General features: G+C 45.5%; 1 protein-coding gene and 1 long non-coding RNA gene across 6 annotated transcripts in view; one reads left to right on the top strand and one right to left on the bottom strand.

The window, feature by feature from the left end:
* The window catches only part of ME3 (malic enzyme 3), a 118454-nt gene that overhangs the window by 4719 nt on the left and 91217 nt on the right, over positions 1–22518 (bottom strand). For all 5 annotated transcript variants that reach the window (XM_046902271.1, XM_003640570.6, XM_015280299.4 and 2 more), the window contains 3 exons: positions 21919–22022; positions 9462–9571; positions 191–288 (listed from right to left, as the gene is read on the bottom strand). In XM_046902271.1, coding sequence (XP_046758227.1) covers positions 191–288; positions 9462–9571; positions 21919–22022 — 312 coding nt within the window. The remainder of the gene's footprint in view (positions 1–190; positions 289–9461; positions 9572–21918; positions 22023–22518) is intronic.
* Positions 6699–15128, top strand: LOC121106713. The gene is made up of 3 exons (XR_005839527.2): positions 6699–8385; positions 12890–13019; positions 14932–15128. It is a non-coding gene; the product is annotated as an uncharacterized LOC121106713 (long non-coding RNA).

Genomic DNA, 22518 nt, shown 5'->3' with positions numbered 1-22518 from the left:
TTGAATGCTGACAACTCCCGTGCAGCAGCAAAGTCCACCTGTGGGCCCACTCCTGACCGGTGGCAAAGAACCTGCTTCTGTGCTTTGTCTTTGGGAAGCCCAACCTTGTAGGGTGTTCCCTGGTTGCCTTTATTTCTCACTAAATTTTAATTTAGATGGTATTTAGGTACAAACTTGAGAACATTCTTACCTCTCCAGCTCCCTGGAAGACAAACTTATGGTCAGAGAGCTTGTTCTTGGTGATCCTTAAAGCTGCAAAGAGGCCAGCGACTGCAACAGACGCAGTGCCTGAAAAGAGAAAACACTGTGAGAGGGTCATCTTGGCAAAGGGATTCCCCATCCTACTGATAGAATCATAGAATCATAGAATGGCTTGAGTTGGAAGGGACCTCAAGGATCACCAAGCTCCAACATCAAGCAGGCACGGCCACCAACCTCCACATTTAATACTAGGCCAGGCTGCCCAGGGCCCCATTCAACCTGGCCTTGAACACCTCCAGGGATGATACTGATAGCTGTTAGAAACCTTGTGGAAGGAACTGTGCTTTTAAATCCTTGGGTGTTTGGCATTATTTTCTATCTGAGACTCAGTGCCTCTTTGACTCTTGAAAGTTTGTATTCTCCTGCCTTGCAGGTATCTTCTGAGGATTAGTATTTCCAAGTTGTAGTATTCACATGTAGTGTTAATCTAATGTCCTATCCCACGTGAAGGCACAACAAGAACTCAAGTAAGGCACAGATTAGTGAGACTTCAGGCACTGGTGGTGCCTTTTAGGCTAAGAAACCTGCCTGCACCAGCTTTACAGTGTTTCCTGTTATCCCGGCCATTTAATCAGGGTTTTAATCAGCCAGCAGCCTGGCAGCAAAAGCAGAGCAGCTCGGGAGCAAAACATGACCGTGAGCAGTGAAACCAGCAGATGGTGCTGCTGCATCTGTTGAGACTCGAGAAAATGAGCTCTACCTGCTCCTTTCCTTCAGTGCCACAGCCACAGCTGAAGCAGAAATCTGCTGCTATGTCCTGGCAGTGGGGAATGACATTCTCTCTCATTATTTCCATGTAAAGGAAGATGAGTTCAGTTCTCCAAAAAAGGAGTCATTGCTGCTACCTAACAGTGACTCTGCTTTAGCAGAGGTGGCAGTGGACACATCCCTGTAGCAAACGATGGCACTGTGGTGTCACACAGTGGCACCCAGGTAGAGTGGCAGCAGCATTCTCTCTTGGGAGGGCATTGCAAGCATCCATGCCTCAGACATACAATGGACTAACCTGGTGGTTTGATGTTACAGACTGTGGTTTCTTAAACCTCTTTCACTGAAAGTTGCTTCAGCACTTAAGGATGAGGTCCTTTTGTTAGCTCAGAAAACAGTTTATTTCCAGGCTTAGACCAGCTGGGTCCAGTTAAAGAAAGGAGCTGATGGGGAGTGCTCCACTCCCCATCTGAGTGCTCCACCGCTTCACTATTGACAATTGCCAACTCAGACAACTGAAGGATGTACACGAGGAATTTCCTCTTGCTTTCCCTGCCTCATTAAGCCATATGTACAGTGACATATCCGCCTGGCTAAATGCCATGCCATCTGGGTAGAAAGGCTGCAGGAGAAGACAGTGAGCATCCAAGGAATTGATAGGAACAACAGATAATGGCATATTTCTTAGATTTTGGTTTTTTTTCTGGGTGTCACACAGTGTCTCCGTGCTCATTCTCCAGATTTTGGAGGGTCTGCCATCAGCAGGACTGCTCGGCTTCTGCCATGCCACTGCTAGGGGTGGGGCTCCTTGGAGAAGCAGGGGTGGACCCATGGCAAAGCAGTCTGATGAAGTCTCAGAATCGTTTGGGTTGTAGGGGACCCTTAAAGGCCATCTAGTCCAACCCCCCTGCAATGCAAAGGGACACCTACAGCTCCATCAGGTGCTCAGAGCCCCATCCAGCCTGACCTTGAGAGTCTCCAAGGGTGGGGTATCCACCACCTCTCTGGGCAACCTGTGCCAGTGCTTCACTAAGTGCACCCCAACAGTGTCTGTGCCCCCGCTGCTTTCAGAGACAAGATAACCCACCCTGGCAGACTGAACAGCAAAGAAGAGGGGAGAGATCAGGGTCCCACAGTTGTCAGCAATGCCAAGCTTGGGATATCCAGGAGGATGTGAACACCTATGCACACACTCATGCACGCTCATACACTATATCCTGGGCTCACTTTGAACAGAAATCCCCAAATCCCTGTGTGGGTGATCAGAGGAAAAAGCCAAAAAGTGGAGTAATCAGAATGCAGCAACGTGTCAGGTCAAAGCATGAGCAGCAACAGATGCCTGGAAAGTATTTAATAGAAAGAAGCATAACTGAAGAAATATTTTGTTTCTCTTGGTTATGACACAGGGAAAATTACTTTCTATCCTGATTGTTGGGAAGGGACAAATGGTATCAGCAAAACCATTTAAACAGCAGCAGAATGTTGGTGGGACTTTCAGAATAGGAACTCTGTGTCAAAGAATCATAGAATGGTTTGGGTTGGAAGGGACCTTTAAGATCATGTAGTTCCAAGCCCCTGCTATAGACAGGTACACCTCCCTGGTGTCCCTGGACCATGTTGCTCACATCCCCATCCAGCCTGGCCTTGAATGCTTCCAGGGAAGGGGCATCCACAACCTCTCTGGGCAACCTGTTCCAGTGTCTCTCCACCCTCACAGTAAAGTGTCCTTTTAAAGGTGTTACATGCAGGGATTTGAGAAGTGAGGTGTACGGTGGACACTGCTTCAGCTGTGTGCTGTGCAGAGCAGAGCCTGGTGGGACACGGTGTGCCTTTGCTTGTCCTCTATGCATACACTGCAGAGAGACCAACAGCGGGGCTCTCCTCAGCTCTGCTCTCCCTAATTCTCCCTCTCTCACCTCAGTGTGTTTCCAGTCCTTCCACATCTTCCAAACCGCATCTCAGCCTCGTTACTCAAGTAACAAAGTTACAGTACCTTGGCCTCAGCTCAATATTTGTCTTTGATAATTACAATTTCTGAGTATGTAACAATAGAAGCATCTCTATGCAGGCCAGTGCACAGCTGGTTTGCATAAGGAGTTGGCTAATCATAGAATCATTGGATCGTTAAGGTTGGAAAAGACCTCTAAGATCATGTAGTCCAACCATCAGCCCATCCCCACCATGCCCACTAACCACGTCCCTCAGTGCCACATCTCCACACTTCTTGAACGCCTCCAGGAACTCCACCACCTCCCTGGGCAGCCTGTGCCAATGCTTCACCACTCTTTCCGAGAAGAAATGTTTCCTAATATCCAAGCAATCACAGTGCTTCAATTCCAAAAAGACCATAAAATGAGATGGGGAAAAAAAACTCCGTCAGTACAAGTTGTGGCAGGAAAAAACCAAGTACCCTTCAGCACATCAGTCAATCTGTTTTCCAAAGAGACTGAATGCTGCTACTGCAGAAAACTGCTTCCTCAAGTAATTAGCAAAAGCCAGCTTGGCTGCTCTGTATCTGAGGTGAGATAGAGAAGGGCACATAGAGGAAAATGCTCACAAAGCATCCCGTCTGTCTGAGGCTCAGTGGGTGCTCTGCACTACATCACAGGCTAGTGAGCAGCCCTCAGGAATCTCTCTGGGGACTCCAAACAAACAGGGCCAGAAAAGGAAAGAGCAATCTGAAACTGAGGCGCATTCAGGGAAATGGCTTTCAACAGTAGGAATTTATCTCTGACACTCAGACACACTGAGAATATTGTAAACATTAAAGAACTCCTCTCCTGAGGCTGATTTTCTGCTTGTTCTAGTGTAAGGCAGAACTAGCCCCATAGATGTCAGTGGAGCTGCACTGGAGCAAATCGAAGGGAAAAGATTTGTTCTGCAGCTTAGCAGAGATGGAAAAGGCAGAAACACCCATTCCTGGTGATGTTATCCTGCCTCCAGAGCAGGGGCAGCATACAGAAGTGGCACAGGTGCTGATGCCAAGGCTGCAATGCATATGGCAGCACTCAGTGGCTAAGCAGGGAACATGGGGAGACACGAGACCCCAAGGATGCATAGAGACAGGAGTCACTCCATACAGGGGCAGAGCGTAGCATCACATGCTTGGCCTCTGGGCTGAACCCAGGCATTCTAACAGAAGAAGTGATCATAGAATCATAGAATCATTAAGGTTGGAAAAGACCGCTAAGGTCATGTAGTCAACTATCAACCCATCACCACCATACCACTGAAGCATATCCCTAAGTGATAGCAGCAAGCAGCCACACTGCTGCCCATTTCTCCTTCCGGCATCCCTGTGGATGGCATTACAGTGATGGAAGGCATGGCCAAATTCAGCCCCATCTTCCCATTTTTACCCTTGCTCTGCCTGCTTATGTTTCTTGCATTAAAACCATGCCAAGTGTTAGGGCCCAGGCAACAGCAAACACCCATTCAACAGCTCCAGTGAAGGACAGCCAAGAAAATATATTTAAATTTATGAATGCAGAGGAAGCGTAGAGCTTTTCCAAATCCTGGTTCACATGAACGTTCAGCTTGTTATTGGAAAGCAGAGCAGAGCTTGTCCAGATGCACTCCAAATGCATAATCAAAAGTCAAATACAACAAAGCTGAAGCAAAAAGCTGTTGAAGCATTTGCAACTCAATGCTTCACCCTCATCTCTGCTGGCTATTGTTATCCTTCTCCCACAGGGTCTCTGTAGGACATTAAGAAAATAAACCTAGAAATGGAATGGAGCAAGTCATCGAGAACAGCAGTGAAATGCAAAACATCAGTGCTCAGGGAAATAATCCGCTTCCTCCATGAACAGATCTAGGACACTGTTGACCTACATCTCTGGAAGGGGTGGGAAGGGTGAAAAGTCATAATCCCCAAAATAATGTAATTTAAGGGCCAGATCTTTAGGGCCCTGCACTACAAAGCCCAAGGCACTGAAATCCATTCCTACCCAGGAGTTAGGACTGTTCTGATCTGGCTTGTTTTGCACATATTGAGTGATTTGGGATGAACGATAATGGCCTTAGGACGAGAGGTAATGGCCTTAAGTTGCACCAAGAGAGGTTCAGGTTGGATAGTAGGAAACATTTCTTCTCAGAAAGGGTGGTGAGGCACTGAAACAGGTTGTCCAGGGAGGTGGTGGAGTCACCATCTGTGGAGGTGTTCATGAACCGTGGAGATGTGGCACTGAGGGACGTGGTTAGTGGGCATGGTGGGGATGGGCTTAGGGTTGGATGAGATGATCTTAGAGGTCTTTTCCAACCTTTATAATTCTATGATTCTATGGTTTTGTTATTCAGACACAAGTCTTGGAGCTGACCCTTGAATAGTTAATGTAGTAGCAGCAAGGGAAAATACAGGAGCCTCTTCAGCTGCAGAGCACAGCAGGTCCAAAAGGCCTTGGCAATGATGAGCCCCCAGAGGACTGAGAACATCTTCATGTCTATCTTCAGGCTGGGTGAACCCCCATGGGGGGAGCGTGCTGCTCGGGAGCTGCCTGGCAGGACACAGCCTGCTTTGTTCTGCAGCAAAACTTCATCCCGTGCTCCCTTCCCATTGTGCTCCCCCCTCCTTAGTTTCCTGTGATAATTACTGATGTATTTTCCATGCCAGCTGAAACAACAAAGTAAGATACTGCGACATTTTAATCTGCTGAAATTTGTCATTGCCTTGCCAAAAGCTAGCCCTACTTCTCAAAACACAAAGAAATGTGCAAAATGGGCCCAAATCTTTGAAGTTGCTCAGATTTGCAGTGCTGGAGTCAGCCTGTTCCCAACCTCAGCTATGGTAGAGAGCAATGTTCCTCCAGGCTGAGGCACTGCTGCCTGAAGGGTCCTGGAAGGCTGATGCTATGGAGTGCTTAGTGGGTTATGAGATAATTTGGAGTCACACATTCAAGGCCAGGTTAGATGGTTCAACCTGATCTAGTGCCTGATCTGGTGGTTGGCAACCGTGCCTGCAGCAGAAGGGTTGGAAGCAGATCATCTTTGAGGTCCCTTCCAACCCAAGCCATTCTATTATTCTGTGGTCCAACAACGAAGGGGAACCATTGCTCTTACGAATGGGAAAAGATTGAGAAGTTCTCTGGGAAGAAGTCACTCCTGTGCACAGCTAATAGATCCCTCTAGTTGTGGAGGTTAGAAAAGACCTCTAAGATCATGTAGTCCAACCATCAGCCCATCCCCACCATGGCCACTAACCACGTCCCTCAGTGCCACATCTCCACACTTCTTGAACACCTCCAGGGACGGTGACTCCACCACCTGGGCAACCTGTACCAATGCCTCACCTCTCTGTCTGAAAAGAAACTTTTCCTTAAATCTAACCTGATCCTTGCACTACTGCACTGCTCAACCAGCCCTGTCCAGAGGAGGGCTATCAACGTGACCACATTTTATTAGGCTGGAGGAGAGTAAAAGAGGGCATCTGATTTCTGTCTAAATCCACCTCCTGGGAGGATGTAGAGCAGGTGGGGTCAGATTCATCTCAGAAACGTGCAGCAAAAGGATGAGGGGCAATGAACACAAGTTGCACAACAAGGATACATAAACTTTGGAACAGGTAGCTCAAAGGGAATGGGATGAGATGGGATGGGATGGGATGGGATAGGATAGGATAGGATAGGATAGGATAGGATAGGATAGGATAGGATAGGATAGGATAGGATAGGATAGGATAGGATAGGATAGGATGGGATGGGATGGGATGGGATGGGATGGGATGGGATGGGATGGGATGGGATAGGATAGTTCAGGAATCTCAAATCTGCATCCATGGAGATACTGGAACTTATCAGGCTGGGTGAACCTGTCCTAAAGTCAAAGTTGGATCTAACTTTGAGGGGGTGGACTGGGTGATGTCTAGAAGTGCAATCCAAATTGAACTGTTAAATGGTTTTATTAACTTCTTGTACGAAGCAGGAAGGCAGAGGATGCCTCAGGCATACACAGGGCTTGACACTTCTGTAATGGTTTTCAGTTGCCTACTTTCTGTTTAGTGTTGGGCACAATTTAGTGGAGCAAAGTTACAAAAGGAGCACAAAGAGCAGGATTCAAGGCAGTCTCACATCCCTCCAATTTCACACGTGCTGCACTGCCTGCCCTGGTACTTCACTGGGAATCAGGGAGAAGGGACAATCAATTTTCTCCCACATAGCTGAAATTGAAGCTGTTGTCCCTTGCATGAACCTGGGCAGAGCTGGGAAAGGACTGATGTCATCACCCCACAGAGGAAGGAGAACCTTTTCCTTAATGGGGAGCCCCTGTGTGGTGCGGGCACTGCAGGCCAGCTCCTGCTAACTCCCAGGCTAATAGCTTTCAGAATGAGAGCAATCGCCTCGCCCCCATTTGTGGTACCTGGCAGGTGTCCCAGTCAGCATCAGCAGGCTGGGTTGAGCTGGGAAGGTTCTGAATCATTTTGACTCTGCTGGATTATGATAGATCTGGCAATCCAGTCGTTTGTGTAACCAAAAATAATAATAAAAAAAATTAGGCTTTAATATTTTAAACTGCTTTCTGTTTGTGTAAGGCCCTGGGACAGCAAGAGGGCGGCCTATGGGAGATGAAGTGGAGTAATTTATCTTTTCTTCCCACATCTTGCCTCTGTGGGTGGGTGTTGGCACACTATATTCAGAGTCCCATAAACCAATGGATGAGGACTTCAATTGGTACAGCTCAGGCCTGATTTACCTTGCTCTGCTTGTGCCTAAGAGATGTTCTTAAGTCAAAATATACAGTGCCAGCTCAGAAGCTGGGATTATTCAGGCTTCAGGAGGTCTGCTCCTGTCTGACTTGAGCAAAATAAATGCAAGGCTTTGCATAATTCTCATTAATCATTTAAAGCACAGTTTGCATTGAAGCATTGAAGTCTCCCACTTTTTTTTTTTTTTTCAGTTGGCAAGCCATGAAACACCAGCATGTTAGAAAAGAGAGAGCCTGAAGGAAAAACAAAGAACAGGAGGGTCTAAGAGAGAGAAGGGCGCTTGCTGCCTTTCTCTTATCAGCTGAGGATACAGAGGGGTATATTAGTGTGGGTGAAACAGACTACTCATCCCAAATTCAAGTCCATTAATGCCTGATGTGACTCCAAGGCAGAGTTAACTGAGCAGATCCAAGTTGTGTCACCTTCCCAAAGGTCCCCCCAAACTCATTCCTGACCCTGCTTTGGTGTTCCCTTTTCTTTCTGACAGCTCCATAAAAAAGCCTGAAGCAGTGCCTTGCTTCCCCTGACTCATCGTTTGTCAGCTCAAAGGATCAGCAGGATTTCTTTTCGTACCTACTACTGTGAAACCAGTGCCAGCTAGATGCTTTATCTGAGAACACAGGGGTCTTCAGTAAGATGCATAATCCTACCCTCAAGAAACCTACATGCAGCCCCACAGATCTGCCACATCACCTGGCCTCTTTTCCTTTTAACTGGTGAGTTCCCTTCCACCCACATAGAGAGTGACTATTGCAAAATAAGCTTTAGCACTGTCTGCTTCATATTCTGGGCTTCATCTGTTCATCTCCCAGAAGGTTTGAGTTCTTGGCACTTCCATTCAAGACTTCCATTCAAAAATGTATCCCCTGTATTCTGTTTCTCAGTGCTCCTCTCTCTACTGAAAGCCTTTCTGGGTAGCAACAACAACTAGCGAGTCTGCTTGTACAGGAACACATGCCTCACCTTCTATGAAATGCTTAAACTCTAAACCCTCTTCATGAAAGTGCCTTTGAATGAGACCACGCACCTCACTACACCATATTCCCACAATCCAAGGTCTCACTCCCAGAAGAACCGCTTATTTTTAGTCACTTGGGAAGATCCTGTGTCCATCAGATGGGCAAACACAACTTCCAATGGTTTGAAGCATAGTGAGCACCAGGCAGGAATGCCACCAATGTGCCACCTGCATCCCTCTGTGCACTTCAGCAATTCTGCTGACAGCTGAGCCTCCCATGGCCTGGGAGAGATGCTGCTTCTAACCCCAGCTGTGATGGTGTCACTGCTCTTCGGTGCTGGAAGAGCAGCGTTAACCACTCTAGGGGTGTTCTCAGATTACCCTGGCGATAGCATCCATGGACAGGAAAGAAACTGGTTTTACCTTATTGTTTCTGCACGTAATGGGGAGCATAACAATAGAGGAACATTGCCAGGATCAGCTAATGACCACCTGGAAACCGAAAGGCTTGTGTAACTGCTAGAATGTCAGTATTGTTTTAGATAGAGTATAAGAAAATTAATGGGACTCTCTAAGTTATCTTAACAACCTGAAGCACATGATGCATTTTCTCCATAGAACAACATTGCTGCAGAGAACAGCTAAATTACCAAAAGCAACGGAGACTCATTTTTCAACTCAGACAGCTGTACTTTTGTCTTTTTTTTTTTCTCATGCTTGTGTGTAAATGCTAAAACTTATCACACATCTGAGTACTGTGTAACCAACACTCGTGTGATCTTCATCACTTTCCTCACAAGAGGGTGAGGTTTGCGTTTTTTCCACTGTACTCACCCTGAATATCATCATTGAACGTACAGTATCTGTTGCGGTATTTGTTGAGGAGACGAAATGCGTTAGCATTGGCGAAGTCTTCAAACTGGATCAGGCAATTCATACCGTACCTGCAAGATAAGGGCTAGTTAAAAAGGCATAAAAATATTTCCACAACCTAGACTAATATATATACCTTTCATTAGGACAATGCAACTAGTAGAGACTCAAGTGCTGAGATGAAAGTGTAACAAGAGAAATGTAGCATGGCAACATCAAACAGGATCACAGCCTTTCCAACTTGCACACACTTGGAAATACAGAATCCCTAACTACAAGTTAGTTGTATTCATAATTTGCCTACTCAAGGGACACAAGGGGCTTCTTAATATATCCATATATATGTTTGTATATGTGTACATATGTGCATTTTTGGACTCTTGTTATAACAAATTTTCAGTGGTATCATAGAATCATAGAATCACTTGAGTTGGAAGAGACCATTAAAGGCCATCTAGTCCAATCCCCTGCAATGCACAGGGACACCTACAGCTCCATCAGGTGCTCAGAGCCCCATCCAGCCTGACCTTCAGTGTCTCCAGGGATGGAGCATCTGCCACCTCTCTAGGAAACCTGTGCCAGTGCCTCACCACCCTCACTATAAAAGACTTCTTCCAATCTAAATCTCTCCTCTTTAAGTTTGAAACCATTTTCCCTTGTCCTACCACCCTGCTAAAGAGTCTGTCTCCTTCTTATATGGCTCTCCTTTATTATATTTTGGTATATTTAACAATACTTTTGGTATATTTAGTAATGATCTTCTCAAAGTGTAGGAGATGCTCTCTTGCCATGCTGCAATAGAGCAAATTTCACTGCAAGAACAGCCAAGTGCCCACTTCAACTGCAGATGGTGAAACGATGAGAAAACTTGCTTGTAAGATTACACTGAACTGAGCACTTTGTTGTGTGATTTCATAGTCACATTTTTGTGCTTTGGAAACACATTTCCCTTCACTGAAAACCAACACGCAATGAGAGCTAGTGACCTGTATAGACCAAAGGCAGGAAATAATTGCAAACCAGCCATAATTATCCAGTAATAGCAGAGCAAGTGTGTAGTCTCTAAAAACTGGGAAATCCTCAGACTGCTCCTTATCTACACACTTCCAGCACTTGCATGACACTGGGATGCATGAAGGCTTTGCTAATAAAATCCAACTGAGCCATAAATACTTTGTACTTACATAAGCACTGTGGACAGTGGGATGAGCAGAGGGAAGGAGCCACACATTAATTAGCAACCCTTGGGCTGCAGTCCTGCAGAAGAGCTCTCAATATTTGCACTCTACTGGGGCTCTGAGCCTCATCTGGGACTGACAAGAGTGCAGAGGCAGCATCACCTTTCATCCCTCTCATTCAAACTCAACACCTCACTCTAGTTAATTCTCCCACAGGGGACATCATTTAGGATAGCTATTAGGAGGAAGTTTTTCACACAGAGGGTGGTGACGCACTGGAACAGGTTGCCCAAGGAGGCTGTGGATGCCCCATCCCTGGAGGCATTCAAGGCCAGGCTGGATGTGGCTCTGGGCAGCCTGGTCTGGTGGTTGGTGACCCTGCACATAGCAGGGGGGTTGAAACCAGATGATCATTGTGGTCCTTTTCAACCCAGGCCATTCTATGATTCTATGATTCTATGATTGATTCTATGATTCTAAGACTCTATGATTCTATGATCATGCCAGGGCAGGTGCTTTTCTTCCCGGTTGTCCCTGTTGTGGTTACACCCCTCCTCCCACTCTGGATACATAGGTTTAAGCTTGGATTTTCCAGGGCACCAACAAGTTTTGTAAATCAGCAGGATCTAGATGCTAAGATGGGGAAATTCCAGCTTGTCATATGGTAAGATGGAAAAATCCTAGGCTTTGTGCCATTTTGCAAAGGGTCTGCTTAACAGCTCCAATTGGTCTTATGACTGCACGCTATGACAGGCTGTGTTACACAGCTCAAAATCATAGTCATGGAATCACCAAGGTTGGAAAAGACCTCTCAAATCCTCTAGTCCAACTGTCAGCCCATCCCCACCATGCCCAATGACCATGCTCCTCAGTGCCACATCTCCACAGTTCTTGAACACCTCCAGGGATGGTGACCACCCCCTCTCTGGGCAGCCTGTGCCAGTGCCTCACCACTCTGAGAAGACATTTTTCCTACTATCCAACCTGAACATCCCCTGGTGCAACTTAAGGCCATTCCCTCTTGTCCTGTTGCTGTTACCTGGAAGGAGAAACTTTAAGTGGTTCCTATTGAAAATTTTCATAAGATACTCTTTAATTGCCTGCGGTCTCCTGCTATCAGTTACACTGAATACCTGAGGAACAGACTGCTTAAGTGCTTTAAGCCTCCTCACTGCAGACTCTGGAAGCTACTAAGGAGTCATCCAGTAGCAAAATTCTTCTGAAATGCTATGCAACACTCTGAAGAGCAATGCATGAAGATTCCCAAGTCTCTTTCTCTCCATAAAGTCTTGGAACTCCAGATGAACACTTTGAATATCCAAGGATTTTGTGCAAAGAAACAATACAAAAAGGAGCTCAGAAGATCAGTTTTCTCGTGGATGGTAACAGGGAGGAGACTCACCATTTAGAACATCTGCAGCCATCTCACAGCAAAGGATTAGCAAATCCTTAAGCAACTTCTGTTGCTATAGAAACTACTTCTCTAATGTCTTATTACATTGAGGAAATATAAAAAAATGGACTTGGTGAATAAAATCATTGACCTCAGCCAGCATGAATGTGCATGTGAGCAGCTCTCCAAAGAGCCTAAGGGGAGGTGGGTGGGTTACCTCGACTAGAGTCATTTTTATGAGTATTAATATGAATATGACTTTCAGTTTTGAGTAGAGAATGTGTTCCTTACTTCCTATACCTGCTCTGCAGCATGAGACAGTGCTCTGAATTCTATCTAATTTGTCTTTCATTGTTTTGATTAAGCAGAGCACCAGGAAAGCATGGTGACCCATAAACATTTCTCTTCGTGCCTCTCGGTATGACGGGACTTGTGCTGCAATGCAAAACCTTTTCACTGAGCCATTTTTTTGAAGATTATTTTCTTTTTTTCTGCCACCGAGACTCTTAAAGTGCAAACCACATTTCTGAGCCTTGTTTTGTAATGTGAGAAGTCAAGTTTTCATTCATAAAAATTACAAGTTGGTCATGGCAAGACCCTAAGACTTGATCCTTTATATGAAATACTCCCAGATAAATCGCGGACGAAAACCTTGGGATGATGTTCAAATTCAAGTCCTCAAGGACTACTCATCTTACTTGGGTTTTGAGAGGATTTTAAAGAAATTGTGCTGCTTTGGGTCACTGAAGTTAAACATGAAGTTACTGAGCTTTGACATCAAAACCAACCGGTTCATTCTTTCTGCCCTTTCCTAACAGCACTTGGGTGGCTGTGTGCAATGCTCCTTTCTGGGATGACCTGATCAGCCTAAAGACAAATTCAGCAAGGAGCACGAACAAGACAACTGCTGGGGCCATTTGCAGTAACATCCTCCTAAGTAGCAACACGGTGAGTCAGTTCTACTGTCTGCTCTTCATGGCACAGCAACTCAAGGCTTGTGTAACCTGCCTCATCCCACAGGAATTTAGAGCACTCTACCAGGAGTATTTGAATAGCATCCAAAAGTAAATCGTAGCCAATTTAGGACTGGGAGACAGAAGTGCTTTAATAGGCACTGATGCTATAAAAACATCCAGCTTGGAAGATAATGTGGAGAACAGTTGTTATTATGAAGGGAAAGGGTGGTCACGGAGCTGCTGCTTGTATCGGAATTCAGCCAAGAAAAAGCAGTGCAGAATTTTCTTCACTACCTTTACGCAGCTCGAAGTTGACTGAGTAATGCTCAGCTAGATAATATCTCCATGGAGAGAAAGATGCACATCCAGTAGCAAGTTGTAGAAGCTGGTAACAATTCTGGAGGTGCTTCTTTCTCCACAATCTGTGTGAATACATTCTAAAATGACCACCTTAAATTTAGATGTCTAACTTTATTAAACACCTAAATTAGGAGATGTAACCCTCACCATGTTATCTAATCACCACTGCTGGTTTGGAAGACCTTAAATTTATGTCATAAAACTTAGGTCAATGGCTTATCACACTTTGTACTGTAATGCTTTGGTTTCCTTCAAAGCTTGTCATTACTTTCTTTCTCTCTTAAGAAATTGCCCTGCTATATCTTATATGTATGGTTGTCCACATGGTGCCCTGTCAGGGTACATGGAAGCACATTAGGGTGGAATGAAGTATCCCAGCCAGTCTCAACTCACTGTCACATTTTTAAAATGAAAACTGATGAACCTTTGTCAAAGTATTGCATTTCACTGGAAAAAATTGTCATTTCCATTAAGAAACCCAAATTAATAACTTCTACTTGGAGGAATAATTTTTAGTGAGGTATGCTTCTGTTTAACCATCTAAGAAGTTGTGCTCTGTTTAACTTGTGAGTTCTGGTCTGAAGGCGGCCCCACTTGGGACACATCTGTGCATTTACAACGTGCTCACTGTCCATATGCACAGGATGCTTTTCCACTGAAAAAGTGATTTCAAAATGAATCTTTGAGCAGGGATTTCTGAAGATCATTTACCACATTTAAGGATCCTTAAATTTGTAGCTACAGCTGGGAGTGGTTCTGCAGAAAGGTTTGCAAACTTCTCTATCAGGAAGAGGCTGTTGAGGTCAAACTGTTCAGTTTGCTGCCAGCTTTCATAGGATCTGCTGACTGCTCTCCAGCTAAGGTTGGCTCCCTCCAAGTCTGATCCTGACTCCCAGTGACTCATCCCCTTCAGAGCATCACTTTATCTTGGCATCCTGGTCGTTAGTATTCAAACACCCTTTATGTGAAAGGAAAGCTCCAATATCAGGATTCTAGGTTGACTGGAGTACAACAAGTGCCCTCTCCAATCTACTTTCTTCCATCTCCCAGTAATTCTCCCCTGTTTTTAGAAAAGCAAGGCTTTGGTTTTTGACCTCCTGATGGTGGATTCAAATCTGTTCCTGCATGCAGATCTCTTGGGATCTCTGCAGTCCTACATTTCCTTCTGGAACTGAGGCACTCCACTTAGCATAGGTAACCCTTATCTTTTCAACCTGTGGAAAGGGAAGCATGGGCAGTTAATTTCTGTCTCTCTCTGACATGAAGGAATTCAGACATACTGGGGATAAAACAAGAGAAACTATAACAACAAAGTGTTTTATGGGCACTACATATTATCCAGGTTGATGCCTTAAGCCCCCTTTCCCCATGCATTTTTCAGCAAAAATGAGACCTTAGGAGTTACAACCCGCTCAGATAAAGCACTCAGTCTAATTCCTCTCTAAAAACAGTTCCTCACGTCTGTCCTCACTCTGTCACAGCCACAATAGTGTCAATACTGAATCATGTAACTGGTGACATTACAAGGTCATTATTTGTTTCAGTTACCGTGTCTCCTGCTTCACCACTGGCTGCCAGAGCATCATCCGGGGACCTGTTCTCTGCCCTCCCTGGAATTCATTTAGCTATGTTTTAGAATTGGAAAGAAGATGCACTTTGTCAGTTCTTCCTCATTAAAATAATAACAATAATGGTCATCATCATCAAAAGCCTTTCACAGTAAAGATCATGTTGCTGTCTCATTGGTTTGCATCTTTTTGGGTCTTGTGCCATAAATGATTGTGATCTAAATTCTGGTTTCCTCACCCACACCTTGCAAAAACCTTCCTGTGAAAACAGCCTGACTGAGAAATGGTTTATAGAATGGCTCCACACATTCATTTCTGTTGGATCTCCAGACCTTGCCAAGTAGATTTTGCACAAAACTGTATTTTTGATGTAACAGTATACTATTGATCAAAACTATGGTAAGAGTCTGTCACCCTAACAAAGGGTGAATCCAGGAGCTAAGCACGTACAGTGGTACAAGTTTATCGTAATAATTACCATCTGAAACTGTTTATTAGGAAATTATTCCATTTCCTGGAACACAAGCACAGGATTCATGCTTTTGTTTATCACCGCCCTGTTCTGGTACTGCTACGATCCACCTGCTGAATCTCTGAGCTATGCTAACTCGAAAGATTCTGTTAGTAAAGTCTGTATCCCCTATAGTGGATGACACACATCTCTCTTGGATGAACACAAAGCATGGAAACAAAAGACTGTGAATCCCAGAAGTGGGATGCAGATGTTTTCCCAAAGACCTTGCTTTTAGCTTGCTTTTAGCTTCGTTATTCAAGAGATTGCCTGAACAATCTTGTTATGCAACTTGTTTCTTTCATCCCTGCGTGTATGTGCCTCTTTGAGTTCATCCAGCTTCAGTCTAAGCCATGAGGTCACAAAGGAAAAAAAAAATTGTGAGGCTGCAGCAGTTACAGTTTGAGAAGCATTTCCAACCACTGAGCTGTCACCATCGTGCCCACTAATCCATGTGCCACATTTCCTTGAGAACTTGAGATGGTGGCTCCACCACCTCCCTGGGCACTCAAGATGGGCAATACTGGAGGTAGGTGGAAGGTTGGACTAGATGTTCTTAGAGGTCTTTCCAACCCTAATGATTCTATGATTGTCCTTGTGCATCAATAAGAAGCACCGCTGCACCTCTGCAGTGTTACAGGGGCTGCCATGAGCATGCCCCAGGTGGGTAGAAATGGGGGCATACAGAGAGAGGAAAGGCAAGTCATTTCCATAAGATCTTTGGAAAATGAGTTTTCACAAGAAGAATGGTAGAAGACTAGACTCCTGTCTCATATATTTCCATGGTTAACCTTGACAGAACAAGATATGCATTTATCTACATTAGAATTAGAGATCACAACAGCAGTCCTACATAAAAAAAACACTGGTGCCAAGCTAAGAGGCTTAGAAGGAAAAAGTATTATTCATCCCATGTAAGACCATGATCACTCTTGCTATTCCTTCACTGTGAGTCTTCTAGTGGCAGCAGTGCTGTGGGTTCTTTGTAATAGACAGGGTAGACAAAACTATAAGCACGTCCCAGAAGGCTCAGCCTTTTCTAGTGTGATTCATGTCTGGGAAACACCACTTCAGGACTGTAGTGTTTGCATATTTGCATGTGTTTCTGGCCAGAAAGAGGAAACCCAGGTAGGTAAAGAGACAACAGAGAGATAGGTTTACTACTTGGAGGCAGAGGGCCAGGCAGTGCGCCGCTGATTCAGGCAGAGTTTGTCTGCCTGTGGTCTGCAAACCATAGATAGTACATTTAACATCAAAAAAAGCCTTTTGCTTTTAAGATCTCCACACAGATGAGATGAAGAGAAGTTTTGCCATTTAAAACATTAAAATGAAAACTAAAATTTTGGTGAATTAAAGTAAAAGTTGACCTTCTGGTTCGGAAAATCTCAGTCAATATTGTGATGTGATTTAACAGCTCAAGTTATATCACTGAAAGTAGAGATGAAGAGATAAGTTAGAAAACACAACCTTATCTGCTATTTTGCTTTGAAATGGAAACAACATGAGTCAGGTTTGTAGACTGCCAGGTTAATTACTGCACAGTGAAAGCTGGACCACATTAAGAGGTCATTAAGCTGGATCCACATTATGAAGCCATGATTGTTGCAGCAGATGAAGCAGTAACAACAGTGAGCGCTGTGAAACAAAAATGTGGTTGATTTTATGCTAGAACATGAGCCAACAGATGGCAATTTGGCAAAATTAGGCCAATTGCAGCCAATATAACGTTTAGAGCCCCAAGTCCTGGGTTTAGAAATTCCACTCCAGGGAGCTGCATCACAGACCCAACAGGAACTGTCTTCTTAGGCTGTACAATATTTTTAACATTAGGTAGGAGTCTCACTAGGTTTTTCTGTCAACGTAAAGACAGCCTGCATGCTCTGAGGCACAGAGCCTGCTGTGGATTCAGTGAGTGATAAATCAATGGAAGTGACCCTTGAAGCATGAAGATAACAGGAAATCCCTGAATCTCAGATTGCTGGAAGCTGGGGAGTATGCCAAGGATGTACTATTGCATGCATGCCTGCTCTTAGCTGTATCCCTGGGCACCTGTTATCAGCTACTGTTAGATGCAGAATATGGAGCAAGGCTGTGACAAGCTCAATCACAAAGCCCTTGGAAAAAAAAAGTCTTGAAAAATCAAAGTTAACATTCATTATAGTCCTTAACGCAAAAAGCAAGCAACCAAACAACCCAAAAATAACCCACCCTTTGTTGATCATGTCTCACATCTTCCAAGCACTAAGAGCAGCAATAAGGGTTGCCAGGCCACTCCTGTGCTTTTATCCAAAACAACTTTGTGGTCCTTGCACTGCGTCTCAGAAAGGACTGCAGCTGGAGGCACAAGGTTTCCTGGGGACAGGGTGCCTGCTGGTGTCTGAGAGACAGCAAAGAATGGAGCCCAAAGAGATCTTCTCCAGCTGTGGTGAATCTGGCTTAGGTGAAAAATGACAGAAAGCCTGAGGCAGAATGCTTTCCAGCACCCATAAGTGCATTATCCCAAAGGATTTGCAGGCAAAAAATAAAGTTCGTTACAGCAGGGATCCCATAGCAGCATGTCTGGAGCTCAATAGTTGGTCAGTAATGGCAAATCAAGCTAATAAAATCTAAATATTTTGCTTTCACATTAAATATCATCTAGTGGCTAAAAGCTGATAACAGGAGATGGCTGATGAGTTCATCCACACCAGGGTGGGACAGCAGGGGCGGCTCTTCCCATCACCATCACTTCTGGATCACATCAGTGGCAAGTGGGGCAGATGGACAAGGAGTATATCCATTGCCTCCTCCACAAGGGCTGGAGTTGGTCTATGCTCTGCCAGGGCACTGGGGACAGTGTGCGTGTCTCCTGGCAGACACACATCTGCTGAGGGATGTCAGGTGCTGGCAGTGTTACACAAGGGCTTTGTGAAGGCTGCTGGTGCCTACAGACTTCAGTCTTTCAGGATCAGTTAAACAAGTTAACTACAGCACCTGAATAAATAATGCAAGGGAACAGGTGATTTTGTTTCTGAAAGGTGCTGGTGAATTTGTGATGCAGGGTCCTGCTCAAACAGAGGTGGCCTGTGGTGGAGCACACTCTGCCTGTTGGAGAGCACAAGTGACCTGAGAGTGTGTTTGTGAGGAAGACTACTGGGGAGCAACTGGACAAAAAGAATCAGGTATAAAACAAGCATGAAGAAAAACTAACTCAGCAGAGCTGTTTTCACTCTTTCTTCTCCCATTTTGAGAAGCTGAGCACCTGATCTCCTGATGTCTTCTGTGTTGGCCATATGGCAGTGGCTGATAAAAGAGAAAGCTTCTGTCTTGTCAGTCACCCTGTTAATGAACACTGATGGGAAAGGAAACAGGAGTGAAGTTAAGACAGCTTAATGAGGCTTCTGGAGTGTGGTGCCTCTCAGCCTCAGGCTACGTGCTCAGCATCCGTCAGCACGTGGCCGAAGCCAGCATCCAAAATGGAGCCAGGAAGTGGGGACAGGATGTCCATCAACACCTTCTGCCACTTGGAGCCACCAAGCTGCACTGCTCACGTATGACAAAACTACAGGAGTGACTGGAGTAAGCCCTAGCACAGCAGTATCTCCCAGAGAGTATTGATTTCAACCTTAAATTGCTCATATATCATAGAATCATAGAATTGTTTGAATTGGAAGGGACCTTAAAGGCCATCTAGGCCAACCTCCTGCAATGAACAGGGACATCTACAGCTCCATCAGGTGCTCTGAGCCCCATCCTGACCTTGGGTGTCTGCAAGGATGGGGCATCCACCACCTCTCTGGGCAACCTGTGCCAGTGCCTCACTACCCTTGTTGTAAAAAGCTTCCTCGCCCTGCTGGCCATGTGGCTTTTGATGCAGGCCAGGTCACAGTTGGCTCTCTGGGCTGTGAGGGCACAGTGCTGATTCATGTCCAGCTTCTAATCCACAAGTACCCCCAAGGCCTTTTTGGCAGGACTGTGCTCCATCCTTACATCCCCTACTTTGTACTGAACTGGGAGTTGCTGCAACCCAGGTGCAAGACCTTGCACTTGGAGTTGTTGAACCTCATATATGTTGGCCTCCGAAATTCTGCGGGTTACTCTGATATAATCCTTGGACACAATGGGTGGACACCTATTCCATCCTACAAAGACATGCCAGTTCAAGAATGAGACTGACTTACCCTTTACCATGGTAACTGAGAATCAGAAAACAGAAGTAGTGTATATTCTCCTACAAAGCCTATTAGTCATTGCGAGAGATCAGCAATTTGCCAAGCCGTTTCATTCAGTCAGAGGGTAGGCTCAATGGGCCAAAGTTTGCATGTGCTTGCCTCCCAGGAGGGGTGAAATGCACAGTCTGGAGCTGTTATTAGAGAGCTCAGTCATTTTACGCGTTTTAAGTGAAACAGTTATGAATGGAGATTTAGGCACCATGCAGAAATTTATCCAGGTGTTTCAGAAAGGGCTTTTCTTTCTAAAATTGCCCAGAAGCCAAACTTTATTTCCACATACTGTAAGTGCTAATTCTGAGGCCTCTGACACACTCCTGGTTTCGTTATAAGGTGGCTGTAATGAGACCAGGAGCTCTTTCTGCTGACTGTAGGGGTCTCCAGCTCTAGAAATTTGACATCTGCTTAATATTATTATTCCATTAGGACAGTAAATCTTCAATCCCCTGGCTTTCTTGTGGGCTTGGACACATTCCACTTCAATGACAAACGTCCCTTGAGCCAGCAGTGATTTGGTGGTGTGGGCGGCACTCCTGCAAAGGAACTGACAAATGGTTTCTTTGGGATGAAGTACCCTCAGGAAACAGAATTTCTTCATGAACACCAAGCTGCAAAAGGAGACTTCCAGATTGCAAGAGGTCTGTGGCAATCCACAAGAGAAAGAGGAAAGATATAACTGGATCCCCAAACAACTGAACTTGCGTGTGGTATCATCAACGTGTGATACAGGCACAACAGCCTCTTTGCTGCAGTCAACCTCAGGTATTCTGAATGCAGCAGGCAGGGCTGTGTGGCTGTGTTTACATTCACAGCTGTAGCGCAGGCTGAGGAGAAGCAATCTTGCACAGCTTGTGGGCACCTGCAGCTGGGAGGGTTGATGTACCGGCACGTCCACATCATGCTGCTGAGCAGCAGAGGAGATCACAGAATCATAGATCCTCCCATCCTAACTGCAGCACTGCCCGTGCCCAGTGTGCAGCATAACGCTGCATGGAGCGATGACATCACGATACCAAAATTCTCCACGATGCACTCATCTCTCAAAATTCAGTTAATCAGCTGTGGCTGATGGTCCTCAGCACTGCAACCCCTATTCCCTACATCCCTTCAGATGGGTGGTCAGATCGTACATGAAGATGTGCTCCTCCATGGATGGGAAGGGGCCATCATCAGACACTGGGCATTCTGCCTCCTACCTCAAGGGAGACTTGATGACCCGAGTGCTGATGACACATGTACCACCCACTCCCTTGCATTTATGCAGGAATACACACACACTGCCAGCTGGAAAGACAGAAGGAGGGAAGATCAAACATAACTCCTTTGGCTGTGAAGGAGAGACCCTACAACACACCTAAAATACACTGACAAGCAGCAGCTCATGAATCAGGCACAGATTCAGCTCTCTGCCACTCCTGACCTGTGTCCTCTGCTGCTTTAGGAAGGGCAGAACCTGCTCAGGAGCTTGGGGCTTTCCAGTTATTATTTTCTTCTTAGAGGGCAGTTCTTACTTTCTTCCTTGTGGTAACCTCTCCACAAAGCCATGCAGATTTTAATGTGCTTTCCCTTTTTCCAGAAGGAGGGAATCAGTGCAGTGCCAGAGGTGCACACGCAGCACTGCGGAGTGGCTCTGCTCCTTCCACATCAGACTCCCTGGTACAGCAGAGACCCCACATCCCTGCGAGACGGTAGGAATGGAAACATGCATGCAGCCTGTCCCACCATGAAACAGGCAATGCTCAAAACGTGGCCTCACCACGCCAGCAGGGAAGCTGTTGTTTTTGCTAAGTGACAGACAGGCTTCTTGCAGCTCACACAGAAACCATCACACTCAGCAGCACGCCATTTCCAATCTGATCTCCCCCACAATGGTGAGAGCTAGAAACTTCCTGTACAAAACGTAAACAAAGCGAAGTTTGGATTCTGCCTATGCTGAATGAGTCTCATAAATGCATGATGGAGACCAGATCCAGCCCACGGGGCATATGTTTGACACCTCTGGCCTATATGGACAGGAAATGGTTATAAATAGTCAGTCCGGTTTCAGCTCTCCGAAGACATAAATAATTTTGACACAGAGTGCTCAAGCACAAAGAGTCATTTGTAGGCCACCCAGGAGACCTGCATTTAAATGACCCTTCTTTGCCTGCAACCATCCATTACGCTAATGTTTATTTCAAGAGTTGCAACATTTGTTCTTAAATGGAAGCAGCTCAGAGGAGCCATGGATGTAACACCACTTACTTGTTGGTAACCGCCTGCATAAACTCATCAATCAGTTCGTCGTATTGTTTCCCACGGACCCTCTTGTGTTTCAGTCCAATATAGAGTGGATCACTCAGGAGAGCCTATAGGACACAAAGCAATCCTGTTGACAGCATCTCATCCACGGCTGGGTGGAGATCTATGGCCCAGCCTACCCAAGAAAGTTTGCCTGTTGTGGTCAAATTGCTGTTACTCACTTTGCAGTGAAAACCAGATCATGTAGCTTTTTGTGGGCATAAAGTCAGAGGGCTGTGATGTTTCTTAACTGCAGTGGGCAATGGGGCTCTGCATCCCCCCAGCAGCTCCACCAATACTCCCTGCTGAGGTATCTCATTCCCAGTGAATAAAGCTGACTTTGTGAGAGGAGTGTTTACTGTTCAGTTAGCACTTGGTTTTGCACTGGAGGTTACTGGGAAAGATGTCGTGGCCATAAACAGTAGTTTGAACAATGAAAATCATCTGAAGTGATGACCGACTCTGGATGTCCCTGTTCATTGCAGGGGAGTTGGGCTGGATGACCTTTAAAGGTCCCTTCCAACTCTAAGGATTCTATGATTCTATGGCAAAGGTAATTTGAGC

This window comes from Gallus gallus, chromosome 1 (genome assembly GCF_016699485.2).
Source record: "Gallus gallus isolate bGalGal1 chromosome 1, bGalGal1.mat.broiler.GRCg7b, whole genome shotgun sequence".
Classification (NCBI taxonomy): Eukaryota; Metazoa; Chordata; class Aves; order Galliformes; family Phasianidae; genus Gallus; species Gallus gallus.
The sequence above is the reverse complement of the archived record's forward strand: the minus strand, read 5'-3'. Positions and strand labels throughout refer to the sequence as shown.